General features: G+C 39.3%; 2 protein-coding genes across 3 annotated transcripts; one reads left to right on the top strand and one right to left on the bottom strand.

Moving 5' to 3' along the window:
* Positions 1 to 84: 84 nt before the first annotated feature.
* On the bottom strand, positions 85 to 10,065 carry LOC117397673 (U4/U6.U5 tri-snRNP-associated protein 2). 2 transcript variants are annotated; one of them, XM_059013741.1, is made up of 14 exons: positions 9,762 to 10,065; positions 9,350 to 9,431; positions 8,599 to 8,693; positions 7,625 to 7,761; positions 7,059 to 7,211; positions 6,549 to 6,774; positions 6,078 to 6,152; positions 5,851 to 5,918; positions 5,313 to 5,501; positions 4,457 to 4,599; positions 3,907 to 4,042; positions 1,956 to 2,042; positions 1,532 to 1,637; positions 85 to 480 (listed from the first exon to the last, which is right to left on the bottom strand). In XM_059013741.1, the coding sequence occupies exons 1-14, from the start codon at positions 9,814 to 9,816 to the stop codon at positions 455 to 457; spliced, it is 1,578 nt and encodes a 525-aa protein (XP_058869724.1). In that variant the 5' UTR covers positions 9,817 to 10,065; the 3' UTR covers positions 85 to 454. The 2 variants fall into 2 exon arrangements, with proteins under 2 accessions (XP_058869724.1, XP_033852335.1); XM_033996444.3 differs by lacking the exon at positions 1,532 to 1,637.
* A 51-nt stretch (positions 10,066 to 10,116) lies between these two features.
* LOC117962687 (UPF0561 protein C2orf68 homolog) lies at positions 10,117 to 18,316 on the top strand. The gene is made up of 4 exons (XM_034917769.2): positions 10,117 to 10,568; positions 11,175 to 11,296; positions 12,183 to 12,328; positions 17,286 to 18,316. The coding sequence occupies exons 1-4, from the start codon at positions 10,273 to 10,275 to the stop codon at positions 17,406 to 17,408; spliced, it is 687 nt and encodes a 228-aa protein (XP_034773660.2). The 5' UTR covers positions 10,117 to 10,272; the 3' UTR covers positions 17,409 to 18,316.
* Positions 18,317 to 22,963: the final 4,647 nt, after the last annotated feature.

Raw genomic sequence — 22,963 nt, 5'->3', positions numbered from 1 at the left:
GACTATGCATTTAAACCATGAATTCAAGTTAATATCACACAGCACTAGAGTGTTAAATGTCATGTAAAAATAAATGTGACAATGAAAAATGCAAAGCTTTTTTTATTATTATTATTGTTACCCACTCAGTTATCTTTCTTTCCTACATAAGGTCCCACCTACAAAACAAACAAGTCATTCATAGAATGTATTCCAAAGTTTGTTTAAAAAAACAAAACAAAAAAACACACACCTTTTATACCAAAACCTGTTAAAGACGCTGGGGGAGTAGTTAATGGTTTTGACAACTGACCACAACAGCATGTATCTGTTTTCATAGTTTTGTGCAACGGAGATACTGTATCAAAACAAAATTACAATTTTAACAGTACACTATTTCCAACTTGCTTTTGAGAAAAAACTGCTAGTCCTTAAACTGTGATGCTCTCACGCACCATGCTGATTAATCTCATCATCATCTTCCTCTCGTCTCTTCCATATCTGCCAACAGAAAATAGCACTTTTGATAACCTTTACAATTTGTTACTCATTAATGCCAAACAGAAGAAATGTGCCTCGTACAGTTACAAAAACACTTATTAAAGGGATTGTTTTCAAGCCCATGTTGAAAAGATCAGCTAATTGTCACAACACACTCCGATGAATGTGAATTATGTAGTGATGGATCTGATGTAGTGAAAGAAAACAGGGATTGTCTCCCGTATCAATTCGAGCCGTATGCCTCCGAATCAGAAGGTTCAAACGCTGAGAGAGACTCCGACAGCACCAACGCAGACGGACCACAGGGACAGCAGATGTCCGCAGAGAATCAGCGTCTTGGCAACATGGAATGGTTAATAAAACCCTTACGTTCAACATAGATTGATACTTAAAATATTTCATATTACCCACAATTGTATAGTTATGTCAGTCCTTTAGTTAACAATATTGATACATGAATTACTGATACTAGCAGAATAACCGAACGCTGTGGATTGCTAGTGGCATGTATTTAACATCTCTCTCTATATACATATGTACAGTATATTAAGGATATGCAAATAATAATGCAGAGATGTCAAAGGCTACGATTTGGCCATAGCAACTATATTTTGGAGGTTCTGCTTTGGCGCTACGTTGAAGGGGTATGTATAATAAATACTATGATTTTTAATAAATAAATACATGATGGATACTCCCTGAACGTTTATGAAATATTATTTCAATACCATGTTTTTTTGTTCATTTTTTTTTTTAATGAATTAATGGTTCGTAATACTGTGTTTTGTGGCATTGACATACTAAAATCTGAGTCGTGTTGCTTAGTAACCGATTTAGAAACTGTAACTGCTGCACAAAACTCTAAACAGTTGTTTTTATATAACCAAATTTATATATATTGCACATTGTGCTTATAAAGACCCTGTGCTTGCACTGTATTTTTTTCTGAAAAAACAAAAACTAAAAACAAATTACTAGTAGTATTCCGGCAGTGTTTAATGCAAAACTCTATAAACCCTAATTTTATACATGAATACGAAAATACCTGTACCTCCAAATAATAGCTGATCTCCGTTTATCATGGGATGGGATGGGACCGGAACATTTTTGACAGGACAGGATGGGACAGGACTGATGTTTCTTTCCAGTGTCACTCTCTATTGGGAACATACAGACCCTATAGGAGGCTGTGTGTTGCAGTGGTTAAAGAAAAGGGCTTGTAACCAGGAGGTCCCCGGTTCAAATCCCGGCTCACTCACTGGCTCACTGTGTGATCTTGAGCAAGTCACTTTGTGCTCAGTCTTTCAGGTGAGACGTTGTTGTAAGTGACTGCAGCTGATGTTCACACACCCTAGTCTCTGTAAGTCGCCTTGGATAAAGGCGTCTGCTAAATAAACAAATAATAATAATAATAATAATAATAATAATAATAATAATAATAATAATAATGAATTAAATGGTCAAGGCAGTTTTACCTGAATATAAGCCTCTGAGAGCGTAATCATCTGGGGCAGGATGTCAGTCACCTGAAGATCCTGGAGTTCATACCATTTCCCTGTCCCCTGTTAGAGAGTGGCACAAACCAAAAACAATCACTGCACGGCTTCTACATCTTTTCAACTAGCAACTTTACCAAGGGACCAGCAAGCATTCTGTACTGTCTAATAATGCTTTCATAATACCTACTGCATTCTGTAAATGGTTACATTTTGGAATACTGTACCTACTGCAATCTGCAAAATCCATTGTTTCAATATATATTCCATCATGTACCAGTCATCACAAATTGCTAATTCAGTCCCCATTTCACAATATTTATACGGTTTATATTCTGAAACATTTATATATTTACATGGTTTACAAGACCCCCAATAACTAGAGGGGCCTCTTCCTAGTAAATCACCTTTCTGAAATCTAACTCGCTACTGAAGCTTCTACAAGCAGAAGTTATTACTGCATATTTTCAGTCAAGATACTTCATTACATGATGCAAATAGTGATATTAAAGACAGTGAAATAGTGGCCTCTTAACACAGGTGGTCTCTTGAAAGAGGGCCTATAACTTGAATTGAATTTTTCTATGTCTCTGACATGCCTTCCTGTAATTATGTATGTCTTACATACACTGTCAAAGCCAGAAGATGTAATATGAACAAAAGGAAGTATGTAATTTAATAACATTCATTTAGATAATGCATTTACAAAAAAATTACTTTCTGAAAGTAATGAATGCTTGCCTGTCTCAGGTCACACAAAATGTTTTAAATCCTTTGCAAATTTCAATTCCTGTGTCTGCCTTTCAGGTACATGTTGATTCATTGCATCCTGAAACCGACGCCAGCATAAGCATAGGATCTTTTTTCGATTACCGTGCACAATGTTTTCATACTCTTATAAGTATGGCTTGAATTTTTCTGTGTTTATTTTCCTTTTAACGGTTTGCCTTTAAGTCTTAAGCCGCTACATCCTAATTATGAGAACATTCTGTTAAATTACTGGGAAAGAACAACACAACACGAAACAGACACATTGGAAGCTACCTAGTTCCCAGGCAAGTGCGCAAACAAAATGCAAGTTAAAATAGGATCTGGGGGGAGTATTAATGTCATTGCTTGCTCTTGTGTTCGAATAATGAAGAAGGTGAAACAGAATCATTAAGTCAATCACGATGTCAAGGTAAAAAGAGTGACTCTGTTTAGTAATCAACAGCTTTTTCCAAGTTTAATTAAGATACAGAATCGGCTCAAAACACGGTCACATCAATAAAAATAAAAACCTAAAACTTCAAACCCAAGTTCTTTCCGTTTCAAAATATTGTATCTGTGTCTTTCTAGTGCCGAATTGTTCCGCAGTTTTTCTGGCACTTACTGTCTTTACAAGTTTAATAACTTTAATTCCGTCATCTAGGGAGGACCTTTTGTTTCTCCATGTTTTCTCTCTTCCTTTACAAGACAGTGCTGTTTTATGATTACGGATAAAAGACCACTAAAATGGTTACCGTATTCCTTTGAATTTAGGACGTACCATTTAAAACCATATTTTTCTTATAACAATATCATTGGGAGGAATTTAAAGTGGTGGCTTAGGCCAGGTGTTCGCTAAATAAAGGTGGTCGCATGAGCAGGTTTGACTATGTTAGTAACATACATCTTCCTCCTTGGCTGCAAATACAAAACCATAGCCATGAGAATCATGAAAAAACACAAGATAGAGCTTGAGCCACATCCTCCTTATGTACCTTTAAACTAGACAACTGTTGGATACACCAACACTGGTAAATTATGCTGATGCCAGGTTTAATTGGATAAGCAGTTCTCTACTTGGATGTAAAGACACATGGACAAACACCTCCTTATATCACCCGATCCACACTCTGAGTATCATGCTGAAACATTGAGGTTTGATAAATGATAGTTGCCCTCTTACATGATGCAGCACGTGGATTCTATAAGCCCCCTCCGATGGTTTCCCATCGTGCACGACGTTAGCCACAAGGTCATATGTTGTGTTCTTTTCTGTCACCTGAGCTTCCTCAGTAAGGTACTCCCGCAGGTCAACATTTCTGGGGAAGAAATGAAATAAAATATGAACAAATAAAATCATTATCCAAACATGTCTGTTAGTATCACCCATCACGCCTGTAAATACAAAATCGTCAAAAATTTAAGTCAAAAAATTAAGTGTTGACATACTTCCAGGCAGGTTTACAGATATATCCCCAGATTTGATTTTTAAAATAGTTTACTGGATATTTGTAAAACTCTAAACTGCTGGGCGGCTGAAGACACTGATGGGAAACCAGGGCTACCAGTCAATGGTCCGTGTCTAAGAAAATCCTCTGCCTACGACTTAACTATATTCTCCCAGAATACATTCAAATGGGGCATTGTTCAGGTGTAATTAAATTGTCGGTATGATGCATCACGTATTATGTCTCATAGGTGAAAAGTCATCTTGCAGCACTACCATTACTCACGTGATAGGGAAGTTGACAATGGTGGGGTTCTTCTCAACAAAGAAGTTGTTTTTTGTGAATCTCTTAATGCAGAAGATGAGGTAGGGAGGCAGCTGGGTCAGCTGAAACCTCTTCAGGAAGTTTTCCTTGTAGGTTTTGTATTCCTTGGAAAACGAAAGGACAGAGTTGTGAAAAGTATCCCTTTTGTTTGATACTGTGTAACTTTTCTATGCAATTATTTAAAGTGATTAATGACAATTGATGTATGAATTGTGCAGATAAACATTCATACCGAGAGCTCAATAGTCACACCGCTCAAGGTACCACTAAAAGTGGAATTTCGAAACAGATGATTTAATGTGAACAGTGTCACTATAGACAGGCTTAAATCACGTGGAATGTAGGGGCTCCCGAGTGGCGCTCCGCATGGAGCGCGTGATGCACCGTATAGCCTGGATGTCACCGGTTCGAGTCCAGGCTATTCCACTGCCGACCGTGGACAGGAGCGCCCAGGAGGGGAGTGCACAATTGGCCTGCAGGCTTGTCTGTAAGCTGCCCAGAGCTGCGTTGTCCTCCAACGCTGCAGCTCTGAGGTGGCTGCATGGTGAGCCTGCAGTGTGTTAAGAAGAGGGTGGCTAACGGCACACACTTCAGAGGACAGCGTGTGTTCGTCTTCACAACCTCCCGAGTCAGCGCAGGTGTGGTAGTGGTGAGCTGAGCCTAAAAATAATTGGACAGTCTAAATTGGGAGAAAATAATAAAATAATTGGCGACTACTACATTTAAAAAAAAAAAATGAATGTGGAATGTGCGTCAGACTCTTTGATAAGCCCACGCGTGTGTTAATGTGGGAGTCCCAGCTGAAAGCCGTGCCTACCTTCTCAGTGCTGCCGTTGAACTTGCCGAGGATGTTGAAGAGGGGGACCTGTGGGATGATGAGCTGCTCCTTCTCATCCTTGTAGAGTGGTGCAGTGGGCAGGTCGAGGGTCAGGTACAGGAAGGTCGACTCGGACATCTTCTCCTGGTACTCCTCATTCAGCAGCAGCGCCTCTTTCTCCTCTGCAGGCTAGTGGCAGACAGACACATAGTGAGGAACAAGTAGTGTGGCTAAAAATCACTGAACCCCAATGGGATATTTATAGGCATTGTCAGTGTTTTCTCTTTAGACAAAGGCGAGGTACAAACAGATGACAACAAATATCACAGACTTCACCCTTTTTACGGTGTTGAGGCAAAAGCATACCCAAAAAGGATTTTAAGTTTGTGATTAGGGGTGTTTTCATTTTGTTTCTTTACCTCAAATTGTAATGCAAAGTTTCCAAGACAGACCGTTTTTGCAATACTTATTGACAACACAGAACAGGGATTAAATACAGTAATCAGAAAGCAGGGGATTTTAACCCTGACAGACTCACCAGATCAGGGTGAGGGAGCTTCTTGGAGAAAATGCGCATAGACCCCTGGAACACCTTTGTAATTATTGCTGCAGAGAGACAAACAAGCTTAAATCCTGTATCTTTATATAGGGAAGTCACACAGCCACCCAATCAAACTCCCTCAGCTACAGTGAACAGGTGACTCGAGCAGAGACTCTTTATGCCCAGTTGGCTATCTGTGTCCCCAGTGGAAGGACTGTACTTACAGGGCTTTTTCTTTGTTCCCCCGAGGGCCCCGTGCAAGGCATTCACAAACCAGGAAAGAAAGTCCACAGCATCACCTAGACAAATAATAAATAGGAAAATAGATCATCAACAATAAAAATGATTTTGCACATAGTTAAAAAAACTGATATATACAATGTTGGGTGTAAATATTGTAATTATTCCAAGCTCTAGTTTTACCATCAAAACCTAGAACTGCAAAATATTTATTTTCTAAAGGTGTGCTCTTCTTGTTCCTAACAGGTTTTAGACAGTTGCTGCCAAATAGACTGGGGCTCAGATTATGTAAGAGGGCTGGTACTGCATATGATCCCGAGATGAACAGATAGATGAGGGGAATTCCACAGATGGGACATTTACAGAATACTTTTTCCTTAGCATCAGAATTGTGACATATATTCCTAATACTCAATAACTTCATCCGATCATGAATATTTCACAGGTGCAAATACCCTGTTTGGTGATCTGGAAGTTCTTCTTGCTGCACAGCACGACAGCCTGCAGCATCTCGTGGGGCGAGACGTGAGCCTTGAAGTTGCGCGGGTTCCACAGCTTCCTCATGAGCTCCCCAAAGCGCTGCACCAGCAGGAACATGATGTCTCCAGGCGGCCGCTTGATGGTCCGGTAGTTCTCCTCCTCCAGGAAATAGTTACGCAGCGGGGGCACGTTCGACAGTGCCTGCATAGCAATCACATAGAGAACATTCAAATAAAGAGGGTGCTGAACCGACTGTGATGGTAGTGAAAACAGACAGCAAAAAACGTAACGTTAGCCTGATAAAAGCCTAAACAAGGTGTGAAAGTAACTTATTTCCCATCAAGGACTACATTAGAAGTCAGTATGATAAAAATATTTAAAAAATAAGTCACGAAGACAAAGTGTTAACCATGTGCATAGCATTAATAGCATTACTGGGTTAATCAAGACTAAAATAATCAAAGAGCTCGCTTCCATGAAATTACCTGCAGCACCACGTTGGCATAGTCATTCGCCTTGATGTTGTTCAATCCCACAATGCCCGGCAGGTAGGTGGTACCATCGTAAGCACGGTACAGTTTGCCTTGTTTGTCCAGGTTAGCGATGTGCTTCTTTGTAAAGGTAGGCTTCAGTACATACTGAAAAAATAAGGGTTTTTTTTTACCAATTAATTTTGGATTGTCCTTCAGCAATGTTACCTTCATCTGTGCCTAGAGTACATTACGCTACATTATAAATCATGAAGCCAAAACAGATGATTTCATTCCAGTACATCTTATTTTGAATAAAAACTGACAAAAATATACATATTTCTGTCAGTTGTTAATATACAGAGTATATTGTTTTATTTTTTTAAATAAAACATAATCTATAATAAGTTAATATGTACAGTTTCTGTTGTGATTTCTGAGTTCCGAAAATGAAAAAACAAAACCTAAATAGGTCTCAGTCGAAGATCTAAGATAAAGTTTGCTTTTCTCCATTTAGCGGTCCAAAATAAAAAAATGGCTTGGTTACAGTTTTTTTTAGTTCTTGTCCCTCTATTACTCACTGTGATGTCCTCCAAGGAGGAGTCGATGATCTCATAATTGTCCGGCAGGCAGTAAAACTTAAGGGTGTGCAGGTTAAGGAAAACATGATGGCTGAACTGAACACTGTGTGTGTAGGCATGAGACTTCAAACCACGACCTGCACAGTAAAGAAGGAAACACATGCATTGTTGATTGTAGCTGCTGCTTATCGGGCTACAAGCTAATACAGTTCCATATAGGGCAGCAGTGTAGAGTAGTGGTTAGGGCTCTGGACTCTTGACCAGAGGGTTGTGGGTTCAGTCCCTGGTAGGGGACACTGCTGCTGTACCCTTGAGCAAGGTACTTTACCTAGATTGCTCCAGTAAAAACCCAAATGTATAAATGGGTAATTGTATGTAAAAATAATGTGATATCTTGTAATAATTGTAAGTCGCCCTGGATAAGGGCGTCTGCTAATAAATAATAATAATAATAATAATAATAATAATAATATTGCTCCATTACAACAGTGCACTGTGACTAGCACATTTCATCAACATTAATGGCTGGTTTGACAGACCGTGACTAGCACTAATCTTGGACTACCCACCATGTGGGTACTAAGAAACCATGTGGTCCATTGCATCAAATGAGCAAGATCCTGGAAAATATTAGGCAATGAAGACAATCTATACCCTTAACATTGCTTTGATCAATATCAACCTATTTTAATAGCTGTCCCATTAAATTATACATATATATATATATATACACATTATATATATATATATATATATATATATATATATATATATATATATATATATATATATATATATATAAAAATCGGGAAACTTGGGACCCAGTATTGCTGCAAAGCATGTGGTGTTAACATTTATGTAAAAAACCTGGTCTACAAACTTGAAACCCTCGCCAAGCATCCTCCCCAGGAACTCCGTTATGTAAGATGTTAACATGCTGTTTTTAATTTCACCAAAGCAGAGAGAGAACACACCTTGGAAATATTTCCCACAGATGAGACAGGCGTAGACGTTGATGTGGGAGAGTGAAATGGAGCACAGCTTCTCAAAATCGAAATCCAGGACACTCCTGTGATGGAAAAAACAGACAACCCCACTTTATTTCTCACATGTAAATCAGTCCAGTCACAAATGCAGGGATGGAAATAAGACTTCCACTTCAGAGCAGTTGGATCCACTCCTTTCACTGAGTTTAATAAGACACGCCTGAGCTTGTTACCTATACAATGTCACTAATCAAGCTATTTTAAAACCTGGAAAGGGTCAAACCGCTATGTAAAAGGAGTCTTATTTCATCCCTGCAAATGTCAATATGGAATGATATGGTGAACATAGTCCACAACAAATCTTAAAAGTGCCCCATTTTTGTAATGTTTTTGTACAAAATGCTACTGCCTCTAATATGTACATTTTTTTTAAAGCTTGCATTCTCTGTCTACTCCATTTTGGAAAAAAGCAACCCAATCTTTTTTTTTCTTATTTTGCTTCTTGAGCTAGCTTGGATATCTGATTAATAATGTCTTGCTGCTACAGGTCATAGGGGAGACCTACCTGGCACACAAGAGAGGAGGGGGGGTTTACACCTTCAACAATATAAACAATCTGGACTGTCAATCTGTGTTTTGATGAGAATGTACAGGCCAAACTACGGAAGAATGTAGTAAGCAGTAAAGCTAACCAGTGATACCCATACAAACCGGCCATGCTGGCGCAGGAGCAGCGTACCTGTTAATGGTGTCCAGGTACGGGCAGTGTCGGCTTCGACAGTCTTCACTAATCTCCTTGCATCTCACTGCCTTCGCTGGAACTGAATACATCGGGAAAAAGAAACGACCCAACTTACATGTTTGGCAACAGAAAAAACTGCATACTACAGTAATTATTATTTATTTTGTTTACTTTTTAATTCTAATACCAAGTATGTTTCCGTGAAATAACCTATGTTGTTTAAAGTATATTTTAGTAGTTCTTACATTTTTACTTATATGTTTTTTGTTACTCAAGATGTAATCTTTTCTAGGACTGTTCGACCACTTCTCCGAAAACAAATTTCGGCTATATATGTAACAACACAATAATCATATACATAACACGTTCGTTTATTTATGGCGTGTGTTTGGCTCGGGTCACTTCTTACCCTCATCTTCGTCGTCCTCCCCCAGTTCAGGGTCTCTCTCCCTCTTCATCGACATTTGTTCTTTAGTATGATTAAACAATATATATTTTAATGTATTTATACAGTATACAATGGTATTACTGCTGCGTTTTCAAATTCCGTTTCCAACGACAGCCATTCACTCTCTGAGAAACAAAAAAACAGGCCGACCGAAAACTAAAACATGTAGAAAGTGCGACTGAACGCGGCGCCAATGAGCTATGAAGCTGTGAAGCTGTGTCTGTGTGTCTCTGTGTCTCTGTGTCTCTGTGTCTCTGTGTCTGCCATCTTGGCTCTTCCTGTTCACTCGAATGATAGATGGAGCCTCATGTTGGAATCAAAATGGCGCGGTACACAAAATACTGCATAATACTTCAATGTATTGCATTAACACTGCAAGATATGCTGGCTCTAAATCAAATATAGAAATTTGCCATTTATCATATCTACAAAGACTACTATTGCACGATGTATTTTATTTAGTTATGCATGAATGTCCAATTATCTGGTTTTAATCGTCACTCTGGGTAACTTGTTTGTTGGCCAATCGTATTCTTATACGATTCTTTTCATTCAATTTAATGTAATCGACTGGGGACGGTTTGATGAGGTATACAAATTAGGACGCAGTAAAGTAATATTAATACAAATACTCGAAATGGAAGTCTTGCGGGAGGAGGAAGCAGCAATGGGACCAGAGTTTGACCACCAGACAAAATTCAAGCCCAGAGGCCGTTTGGACATGAAACACGGATTCCTGCACCACATCCGCAGGAACCAAATTGCCAGGTTCGGTTTGCCAAACAAAGACAAGAAAAATAAATACAAATGCAATTAAATCAATGACTGCATTTAATTATAATGTTGTGTAAGGGTTTATAATGTTAAACGCTCGATAGCATACGTGTGTTCTCTCTGCGCATGCGTAGTAGTCTAAAGGGACGGACATGGTTTGACAGCTGGATAACTTTGTGACCTGTAATCTTAACCTGTTTATCTTATGCTGATAAATCGTCTAGTTTTATTCTGACAAAGAATGCATAACGTTTTACTCGAATGAGATTTCGCCTATTGCACAGGCACTAGATTTACAGTACACGGTAACTTAGCTGCACTGCTACAGTTGTTAAATAGTGCTGATCATTTTAAAAACTAAGGGGAAAAGCACTTTGGGATCCTTGTGATGTAAGGCGCTATAGAAATGTGAATTGTTTTTTATTTTATTTGAGAGGACTAAGTGGCCCTCGGGTGCATTGGCAGATGGTGCTGTGACCCTCAGTATAGCCTATCCTGTACCATGTCTGACTGCATTGCCTTCAGCGCTCATGGGCACTGAACTTCACATGCAGCAAAATACAAAATGAATAAATAAATCATTCTTCCTTTCTGATACAGAGATGACTATGACAAGGAGGTGAAGCAAGCCAAGGAGAAGCAGAAAAAGAGACACACGACCACGGCCATGCCCACTCGGCCGCGGCGTCCAGACCTCCAGGTGTACCACCCCCGGCGCAGAAGTAAGCATGCAGACCACACCTAACAAACCTCACAACACTGGGCTCATTCCAGCTCAAGGGGAGCAAACGTGAGAGGTGTGCCCTCTATTTGGGGCTTATACCCACGTGGCTGGGACCTGATTGATGATCAGTTGTTCAATCAAGACCCAGCCACGTTCCACACTTGTATTCAGCAGAGATGAAATTAACCCCATCCCTGCCAAACTTCAATACAAAACACACCCACACTATTTACACCAGCAGTGCTGCCGATGATACATAAACCAAGTAGGCCCATCCTGGGCATGCAGAACAGAATAGTGTGTGATGAGGAAGTCCCTGAAGGTTCTAAGAGTTCCCATTCTGATGATCGTTGACTTAATTTATTTGCCATGTGGGGGATGACCTAAACATACAACATTGTAATTTTAAAGCATCATTAACTTGACTCGAGATGTTCCTGTTCAGGAATTTGTCCCATTGCAGTTCTAAAACAGACCACTGGCCAGTTCAATGAACTCATTTAGGACCTGGTTGGAAAACAATGTCTGGAATGGATCTGGATGGACACTGAGTTTTGATCCACTGTGTTTGGATGTTGAGTACCACCTATTAGATTTACAGGTGTAATACCTAAGGTTTACAGTAAATAAATAAGGCGGCACAGCTTGTGTTAAGTGGAGTTTGTAATGCAACGAAAGAAAGAAGGGGAGGGGGAGGGCGCTAATAGCTGCAGACCAACATGGAGAAGAGGGCAGAAGAACAAACAAAGAGGAGGAAAATGGACTGATGCAAAACCTGTATCAGAAAGTCAGATCTCAGTTTTGAAATATCTATGGATGATGGTCTCTTAACTATTACATGAAAATCTTTTACATATGTAATTGTCATCATTGCCCAACCCCAGGTGGTCCAGAGACCTCTCCAGGCCTGGAGAACGAGGATTCGAACGAGAGCAGCTCCAGCACTGATCCTGACCAGCAAGGCACAGAGCTGTTCTGCCTGGAGTATGAAGCTGACAGCGGGGAGGTCACCTCGGTCATTGTACACAAGGTGAGAGAGAAATTCTTGGACAAACACTTCAACCTTCCTGTTTGTCTTACTGGTCTGTCATGTCATGTCTTGATTTAAACATGAGTGGTAACTTCACTCAAGGTCCTTTCACACGAAGCGCGCTGCGTCAAAGCGTCTGTGTCAAGCGTAACATTGTTTTTTTAGAATACTCTATATCTTATGGAGGCTTTCACACCAGCAGTGTAGTGTAAAACAGACGGTTTCTGAAATAGACTGTGCTCCGATTTCTCTGTGCGCATCCAGCGTAAATGTATTTATTTAACCAACTATATATATACATATATATATAAAAATATATATTGGATATATATAAGGCTGGAATTAAGTCACAGTGGTCACAGGTTCTGTGATTTTTGTTGGTTTCTGTGATTTTAGTAGAGAACATTGAACTTAGAGTTTACAGTAACATATGATCTGTGTTCAGCAGCCGGTTAGCAGTGTGGCAGGGTGGAAGTCCAGCCGGTGTGCGGGTGTGGGGAATATTGGGTTGGCAGGGAGGGGGTTAAATTCCTCCTTGTCAGAACAGGTAGGAATGTGGCTGGAGACGTAAATTGAATAAATGATTAATGATTAATTAGGCTGCAGTCCCAGGTGTATAAAAAGGGTGATCACGGGTGTTAATGTTAGAGTTAATGTTGGTGATAGAGGTGGAGGTTTGTGTTGTTGTGTTGCTGTGTTTATGTCAATGAGTTTTGTAGACCTTTTGTTTATGTGTTTTGTTTGTTTAGTGTACTGTCTTTGTGCTTAAACGGCAGCTAGAAAGCCAGTGTTCATACAGCTTTATAATTAATTATACAATTAAGTCATTGTTGTGCGTGTATGTCTGTGTGTCAAATGGGAAGGCCCTTAATTTTCAACAGTGAAGACGTACAGTAAAGACTGCTTTACACACTCGAAACGGCAAGCTAAACAAATGTATATACACTAAGTATTCATAACATATTCCCATTTGTATTAGATTTTTTTCTGCAAAAGACACAGTCCTTTATTATTTAGCTTTCATGAGATAGTATTATTTATATTACAGTACTTAGTGCTGAAAGACCCAAAAATATAATTCTGTACTTTAAGGAAAATGTTGAGTTCAGTGACAGAGCTTCAGATTGATTGACGCCTTTGGTATGAAAACAACCTGACGGCGTCTAAATACGCCGAACGCTGATGCTTTGACACGATGCGCTTGGTGTGAAAAAACCTTTAGAATGCATCGTAGAGTGTTCTCTAGCACCCAGCATATCAAAACTCCAAATGCTGCACGCTTCATTACCAGTTAAATGTTGTCAACGGTATGGGTAAGTTAGTAAAGTTAGTCTTTAAAATCTTAAAAGGAGTTAATAATGTTACTCCTTATCCAGAGAAGCACAGCAACTAGAACAAAACAAACACAGTTGGAAATGGGTGTGGAATGGGTGAGGGTGTGAGATGGGTGAGAATATGGAATGGGTGAGGGTGTGGAATGGGTGAGAATATGGAATGGGTGAGGGTGTGAGTATAGAGTGGGTGTGGATGGGTGAGGGTGTGGGATGGGTGAGAGTATGGAATGGGTGAGGGTATGAGTATAGAATGGATGTGGGTGCGGAATGGGTGAGGGTATGGAATGGGTGTGGGAGTGGAATGGGTTGAGGGTATGTGTGACAGGGCGAGGAGCCCTGCACATGAATAAAAATAAATATAAATATAAATAAATATATTTGTTTATTTTTAGAACGGGGTACCCCTCCGCCCCTGGGCAATTTATTATTCATTATTATATTTGTTTTGTTGTATTATTATTATGATTTATTTATATGTATTTATGTATTTTTAAATGATGGCGTAGCCGTGCGTTTTTGTTTTGTTGTTATTTAAATGTGCTCTAGCAGAGGCGAGGTCGGCAGCTTGTCCTCTGCCAGTAGTAATGGCAGGGGTAATGAGATAATTGATAGTTAACCCCTCGGCATCAGTAAATAAATGCCTGCAGCTCTCTACGCTCAGGGTGGGTGTTCAGAGGAGTGAGGGAGAGCGAGAGTGGAGGGTAAAAAAAATCTAAGATAAAAATAAGTAGGATCAGTGAAGGCTACTGCCCTGTCTGGTCGTATTATTTAGTTTTTGTGATTTTGTTTTGTTAAAACTTGTTTTGTCAGTGGTTTTTGTTCAAACCTTTTATTTTATTTTTGTTGTTTAAATAAATGGCTCAAGCACCTTTGCACCGTAGTACTTGCCTGTTTGTTTTTCTTCCTGTATCTGTCGTGACATCACCACTCTGCCATCTCTGTCACAGTATGGAATGGGTGAGGGTATGAGTACAGATTGGGTTTGGGTGTGGAAAGGGTGAGAGTATGAAATGGGTGAGGGTATGAGCTTTTCACAAAGTCCCGCATAAAAGATTGATTCTCAAACTGAACGCAGTAGATATTCAAGGAAATACATGCACATGGATTAGGGAGTGGTTAACATGTAGAAAACAGAAGGTACTGATTAGAGAAACCTCAACATGGAGCAAGGTAACCAGTGGAGTACCACAGGGATCAGTATTAGGTCCTCTGCTATTCCTAATCTACATTAATGATTTAGATTCTGGTATAGTAAGCAAACTCGTGAAATTTGCAGACGACACAAAAATAGGAGGAGTGGCAAACACTGCTGCAGCAGCAAAGGTCATTCAAAATGATCTAGACAGCATTCAGAACTAGGCAGACACATGGCAAATGACATTTAATAGAGAAAGGTGTAAAGTACTGCACGCAGGCAATAAAAATGTGCATTATGAATATCATATGGGAGATACTGAAATTGAAGAAGGAATTTATGAAAAAGACCTAGGAGTTTATGTTGACTCAGAAATGTCTTCATCTAGACAATGGGGAAGCTATAAAAAAAGGCTAACAAGATGCTCGGATATATTGTGAGAAGTGTTGGATTTAAATCAAGGGAAGTAATGTTAAAACTTTGCAATGCATTAGTAAGACCTCATCTAGAATATTGTGTTCAGTTCTGGTCACCTCCCTATTGAATCTGAATTGAGTCTATTCAGTCTTGAACAAAGAAGACTATGCGGCGATCTGATTCAAGCATTCAAAATTCTAAAAGGTATGGACAATAGCGTACCAAGGGACTTTTTCGACCTGAAAAAAGAAACAAGGACCAGGGGTCAGAAATGGAGATTAGATAAAGGGGCACTCAGAACAGAAAATTGGAGACACTTTTTTACACAGAGAATTGTGAGGGTCTGGAACCAACTCCCCTGTAATGTTGTTGAGGCTGACACCCTGGGATCCTTCAAGAAGCTGCTTGATGAGATTCTAGGATCAATAAGCTACTAACAACCAAACGAGCAAGATGGGCTGAATGGCCTCCTCTCGTTTGTAAACTTTCTTCTGTTCTTCTGTTCTTATGAGTATAGAATGGGTGTGGGTGTGGAATGCGTAAGGGTATGGAATGGGTGTGGGTGTGGAGTGAGTGAGATAATAAAATAATAAGTGAACAAATTAAGTATTTTTTTTTTTTTAATTCTTGTAAGGTATTTTTTAAAATAAATTGTTACATTAGGTATCCTGGGGTAAACTAAAGAGATTTTTTTTCACAGTTTCACATTCATCATTGAACCTATAGTTATACTCAACATAATGAACTGCACCACATTGGTAAAATAGTGTATAATTGCACATAAAATGTCAACAGGTTGCATAATAATACAAAATTAATTCATTCATTCATTCATTAAGTATAAATGAGCTTATTAAGCTTAAAAATAGCATCACCCCCATTCAGCAAATTAATTTACATAAGTATTATAATACAGATCTAGATGTTTAAAGGAATACAATAAAATATGCATATATATATAAAAAAAAAAACTACTTTGTACATTTGGTTATTACGTTATGTGTCCGTCCACAATACAGATTTAGAAGTACAAAGAAAAACATGAATCCTTTACAGCATCTCAATAAAATACAAAGTTACAGTACGTGGGCTGTTACACTTCATACACGCATATTTTTCTAAATAAATGTATTTCTAAAGTTTAGAATATCACAAAATGAATGACTTGCCTGTATTAGATGTTTTCATTGTCCTTTGAATTATTGTTGGGCTGACACTCTATGCAGGCAATGTGAAAATGTGGGTGTGGCAGGGCAGAAGAAAAGCCCTGCACATAATCAGAGGGGGCCAAGCCCTGCATGTAAATACATGGGTTGTTTTATTGTAGTATTATTCTTTGTGTTTCTTTAGAACGGGTGTTTTTGTTTGTTGTTGTCTGGCAGCGTGGATGGGGTTAAAAGCCCCATCGCTGTAAACTCGTGTGGAATGTGACCATCTCCGAATTTAATAATTGAGATGGTCACAGGTATAAAAACCTGCAGCTTTTCTGTGTTGGGGGTAGGTGTTTGAGAAGAGAAACGAGAGTGAGATGGGAGAAAATCTAAAGCGAAAGTAAAAAGAAAAGAAAGCATTTGCTACTTGTGCTGGGAAGCACCAGCACAATACTCGTTTTGGGTGGAGGGGGATATTTGGGTTTCTGAGTTGTTTTTGTTTTCAACCTTTTATTTTGGCTCGGTGAGAGACGAAGACGGACACACGCGTCCTCAGAAACATGTGCCGTCAGCCGTCCGCTTCTTTTCACTCTGCAGGCCCGCTATGCAGCCACCTCAGAGCAACAGTGTCAGAGGACAACGCAGCACTGGGCAACTTACAGGCAAGCCCGCAGGTGCCCGGCCAGTCTACAGGGGTGGCTGGTGTGCTGTGAGCCGAGGACACCCTGGCCGACCTAAGCCCTCCCCACCCTGGGAACTCCCGTCCATGGTCAGCAGTGGAATAGCCTGGACTCGAACTGGCAATCTCCAGGCTATCGGGAGCCCCCACTGTTCTTGTTTTAATTAGACCCCTGCATTTAGGTGATCTGAAGCTATTTACTCTTTAATAAAAGTACATCTGCTTATTCCCCTTCCTCCAGGATGATGCCCCTGACAAGGTGGTGGAGATGGTTGCTGCAGGAAACAGCCTGGACTCTGTGATGAAGGCAGCTCTGCGGACTCGAATCCAGGAGGAGATGGACAAGCGCAGGGCTAAGCGCTGAGCAGAGCTGGGGGGGAGCGATGCAGCTCCCTGAACACTTCTCAACACAGTCCAGGGGCATGGGAGGAGGGAGAATATTTTTTACATTTTGTTTGGAATTGTTCCAGACAAGAGAATTCTCTGTTTCTGGGTTTAAAGGTAACCCCGTTGTAAAATACAGGCGTGTATATGACCTCTGTGAAAAGAAGATGGCACATTGTTCAAGACACATGTTTTAGCAGAACTGCTGGCAGCCAGATAGCCTTCTGATCTGAGCTGTCAGTCCAGAGCCGTTGCTCCTACAAAGACTTGCAAGTGGCAAAGTCTCTATAAAAGTGGCAGACTTAAGCGCAGGGCAGAGGAAGGGAGGGGAGGCAATAACTTACACTGTCTGAGTAAGCCAGGGCATGCCACTGGCCCAGAAGCAAATACTGACAGATGAGCCCCACTGTCCCCTACAAATGTTGAGGGGCCCTAAGATAGAACTTCATCCCTGGTTCAGGGGATTATTGACTTTGACTGGGCAAGAAGGCAGGTAGGAACTGCAGAAGGAATTGTTTGCAGGAAGGACCATTCTCTCATCTCAGCTGTCAGTCACAGAGCCACATTTCTCAAGCAATAGCACGCCCGTGAGTGCACTGCAGTCCAAGCGTTACGGCATGCAATTGCTTTTCAAATAGGACTCTGCAAACATTTAAAGCAATACAGAGCTTTTGTTTTTTAGTTTTGTTTTAAAAGCTCATTACTGTCCACTCTTGTTTTAACAATTTCAGTACAAAGTTTACATTAATCTGTAATAGTGTCCGGTACTATAAAACACATGTCAATAAAATGTTTTAGTGCAATTCATATCAGCTCAATGTTAGTTACTATATAATAATTCTATAAAGCAATAAACATTTTGAGGTCTTGCTAGTTCCTCATAACGACTGTTGACTGTACTTTGTGTTACTTCCTTGTACAGTATTTTCTGGTTGTAGTTTTATTTTAAAATAATATTGCATTCTATCCCTTATAAAAGTTTCTTGTAGTAAAAGCCCAGCAAAGTGTAACAAATCATAGGTCAGCACTGTAAAGCACAGAGAGGTCTGGTGAAGCATACTGAAAAACAATGCAAACCATGGTAAACCAATTCATAGTATAACCATGGGAAAAGCATGGGGGGAAAACTGCAAATTGACAGTGCAAATGTGCTGTGGTCAACTTTATAAGGGATAGCTTGAATACATAACTTTGAACCAGGAGATGGGCAGAACTTTGGGCCAGTCTGTTCAAACAGGATTATAAAACGCTAATTTAAATAAAAATTGCCCCTCTCAGTGTATTGAAATGGGCACGCTCAAAGCTCACACTTACTGCACACCTTCACATATGGGTCAAGTGATGTTTAATTGCCTATAAGCATTTGGTGACCAGACATGGTAGGTCTTATTAATGATGTCTCACGTTTCTGTAGCGTGTGGGTATACAACCCCAGAACCAGGTGCATGTTACTGTTTTAAAACTAAATCTAAATCCATCCTGACTTTATAAAAGAACCATAAAAATAAATATGCAATTGACAAAAGCAATTTATTTAAAACAAATAAAAGGGAAAAAATTGATTGTAAGTAATGAGTTTATTATAAAAAAGACACACGGCTCACAGATTAGGTTGCTTTACCTAACCTAATATTTGGAGATTAGTGCTCATCAGAGTCTGTAACCAACCAACGAGGGATCAGACTGACCACGCTGTCCAAAGTGAAATTTATACTATTTTTGTTATGAACGTGAAATGAAGCTTCTTACAAAAACTTGTAACAAGCATTTTAGTAGGTTCATTTAAGGCAGGGACTCAGTTCCTGGAGGGCCGCAGTGTCTTCTGGCTTTCGTTCCACCCGAGCTCTCAATTACTTAATTGGTCTAATTATCTGATTAACTAGACACATTTAACACTTCTCTTCAGGCCTCAAAATGTTACATAGGTAGTGTACCTTGAATCAAGTGCATTTTTAAAACCATCAACTGTAAAAGACCTTGAAAAATATTAAATATGTCAAATTGAACAAATATTTAGATCAATTATATCAATTGAGCTCTTAAATTGGAATGAAAACCAGATGACCCTGCGGCCCTCGAGGACTGGAGTTTGACACCCCTGATTTAAGGATTTAACCGTGTGCAGTTTTGTGGCGTTTAATGAATTTTCCTTTCATAAAAACTGAGATTGCATTTTGGCCTATTGGGCCCTATGTTCAAAGCACTGATTAGTGGTGACAATATCGCTAAATGGTTCCGTGCCTTGATGGCTTGCATGCCCGAGTGTGGGGGCTGATTCAGGGTAGGGCACTGTGGCTGTGGCAGCATTTCCCAGTCCTGGTCCTGGGAGACCCGTTTGTCTGCTGGTTTTCATTCCAACTGAGTTCTCAATTATTGAACCCTTAATTGAACAATTAATTAGCTTAATTAGACCTTTTTAATTGTTTTCAGCTTTTAACAGTTGCAGGTTTCAAGTTAACTATACGATTTTATAAGTAACTTTTTTAGGAGCTGATAACAATTAAAAATGTCTCATTAAGCACATGATTAGTTCAGTTAAGGGTTTGGTTAAGTAATTGAGAGCTCAGTTGGAATGAAAACCAGCAGACACAGGGGTCCCCCAGGACCAAAATTGGGAAACCCTGCAACAGAGGATATGGGATCCTCCAATAGAGAACTGAACAATAAAGAAAGTGGCTCTTCACATTTTCTTGTTTCTTGAGTCGGCTCTCATCTGCTTGCTCTGATTAGAACTTTTAGTATTAAGCTTTGGGTTAGGGTTAGCTGACGTGGAGTGCAACACTGTGGTTCTGAACAGCCTGGAAAACTAAGAAGATAAAGTGACAACAGCACAACAATAAGGGACGACTTCTGTAAAACTGCTATAATGCTTATGAGAAGGAAGAAGTCTTGATTGTTGCACTAAAATTAGAGAAAATTAAATGAGCGATTGAGTCGTCTTCTGAACATGCCAAAGTGCAGACAGCTGATGGAGCTGCTGTTGGAATACGATTATAATACAGTGTGTCACCTATCAGAACCATTGGAATGCCATTATAATACAGTGTGTTACCTATCAGAACCATTGGAATACCATTATAATACAGTGTGTTACCTATCAGAACCATTGGAATACCATTATAATACAGTGTGTTACCTATCAGAACCATTGGAATACCACTATAATACAGTGTGTCACCTATCAGAACCATTGGAATACCACTATAATACAGTGTGTTACCTATCAGAACCATTGGAATACCATTATAATACAGTGTGTTACCTATCAGAACCATTGGAATACCATTATAATACAGTGTGTTACCTATCAGAACCATTGGAATACCACTATAATACAGTGTGTCACCTATCAGAACCATTGGAATACCATTATAATACAGTGTGTTACCTATCAGAACCATTGGAATACCATTATAATACAGTGTGTTACCTATCAGAACCATTGGAATACCATTATAATACAGTGTGTCACCTATCAGAACCATTGGAATACCATTATAATAAAGTGTGTTACCTATCAGAACCACTAACTCACCAGGAATGGTGAAACAAATTGTGACATATAATTAACTCTTGTTTTTTGACTGTCCATTTTTTACTTCATAAAACTAGTATCTAAATGGTATAGTTCTCAATTTTGTATATCACTGTTGAATTTTCATCTTTAAAAAAATAGGAGTTAAAAAGAAAACATTGCTGATGTAGCACACCATGGTACTTCAAATACTACTTTGATACCATTGGTACGTCAAAATCCGAAAGTGGTGAATTTCTACGACTGGCTCATAAGAGTGAGGTGTTTCTGCTTCTCCACCAGTAGAGGGTGCTGTTGATCCATCATTGAAAATGATCCGAGCACATTACACTTCATCAATTCATCATTTCCAGGTCAATGTGGCAGAGCTTGCAACAAACTAAAGTGAAGTGAGAAATCATTCAGAACATTAGCTAAAGCTAAGGTTTACAATTTTAGAAAAGCAAACTATGAAGGTATGAAAAAGAGACAGAGTAGATTGGATTAAAATAGAGAAAACATCCACAGAAAAAGGATGGCTATTTTTTAAAAAATTTAGTACTAGAGGAGCAAAACAATTACATCCCAAAAGCAGACAAATCTAAATCTAAAACAAAATGGCCAAAATGGTTTAATAGATCAATTTTAAAAAATATTCAGCGAAAAAAGGCACTTTACAGAGCATTTAAAAGGGACCAAAAACAAAGTGCACAGAAAGAATAAGTTAGAAAGGCCAAGAGAGAAATAGAAATGAACATTGCTAAGGGGGCTAAAACCAATTCCAAAATGTTTTTCCAATATTATAACAGCAAGAGAACATTCAAAGAGGAGGTTAAATGTCTAAGAGACACAAATGGCAAAATCATAGATGAAGAAAAAAAAAACAGCAAAATATTAAATGATTACTTTTCACAGGTTTTTACAAAGGAGGACACGGACAACATGCCCCACATGTCGACCTGTTCCTATCCAGTTTTAAATAACTTTAGCATAACAGAGGCAGAAGTGTTAAAGGGACTAGGAGCTCTTAAAATAAACAAATCCCCTGGGCCGGATGAGATCCTCCCAATTGTACTCAAAGAAATGAAAGAAGTTATTTATAAACCGCTAACCAAGGTCATGCAACAGTCTCTTGACACAGGGGTTGTACCGACAGACTGGAAAATAGCAAACGTAATACCGATCCCCAAAAAGGGAGACAAAACCGAACCAGGTAACTACAGACGAATAAGCCTGACTTCTATTATATGTAAACTTCTGGAAACTATAATAAGATCCAAAATGGAAAGTTACCTATATGGTAACAGTATCCTGGGAGACAGTCAGCATGGTTTTAGGAAAGGGAGATCGTGTCTAACTGACCTGCTTGATTTTTTTGAGGATGCAACACCGACAATGTATAATTGCAGAGCATATGACATGGTTTATTCAGATTTCCAGAAAGCTTTTGACAAAGTCCCACATGAACGCAGTAGGGATTCAAGGAAATGCATGCACATGGATTAGGGTGTGGTTAACATGTAGAAAACGGAAAGTATTGATTAGAGGAGAAACCTCAAAATGGAGCGAGGTAACCAGTGGTGTACCACAGGGATCAGTATTCGGTCCTCTGCTATTCCTAATCTACATTAATGATTTAGATTCTGGTATAGTAAACAAACTTGTTAGATTTGCAGATGACGCAAAAATAGGAGGAGTGGCAAACACTTGCAGCAGCAAAGGTCATTCAAAATGATCTAGACATTCAGAACTTGGCAGACACATGGCCAGTGACATTTAATAGAGAAAAGTGTAAGGTACTGCACGCAGGCGATAAAAATGTGCATTATAAATATCATATGGGAGATACTGAAATTGAAGAAGGAATCTATGAAAAAGACCTAGGAGTTTTTGTTGACTCAGAAATGTCTTCATCTAGACAATGTGGGAAAGCTATAAAAAAGGCCAACAAGATGCTCAGATATATTGTAAAAAGTGTTAAATTTAAATCAAGGTAAGTAATGTTAAAACTTTACAATGCA

Source organism: Acipenser ruthenus, chromosome 46 (genome assembly GCF_902713425.1).
Source record: "Acipenser ruthenus chromosome 46, fAciRut3.2 maternal haplotype, whole genome shotgun sequence".
Lineage (NCBI taxonomy): Eukaryota > Metazoa > Chordata > Actinopteri > Acipenseriformes > Acipenseridae > Acipenser > Acipenser ruthenus.
The sequence above is the reverse complement of the archived record's forward strand: the minus strand, read 5'-3'. Positions and strand labels throughout refer to the sequence as shown.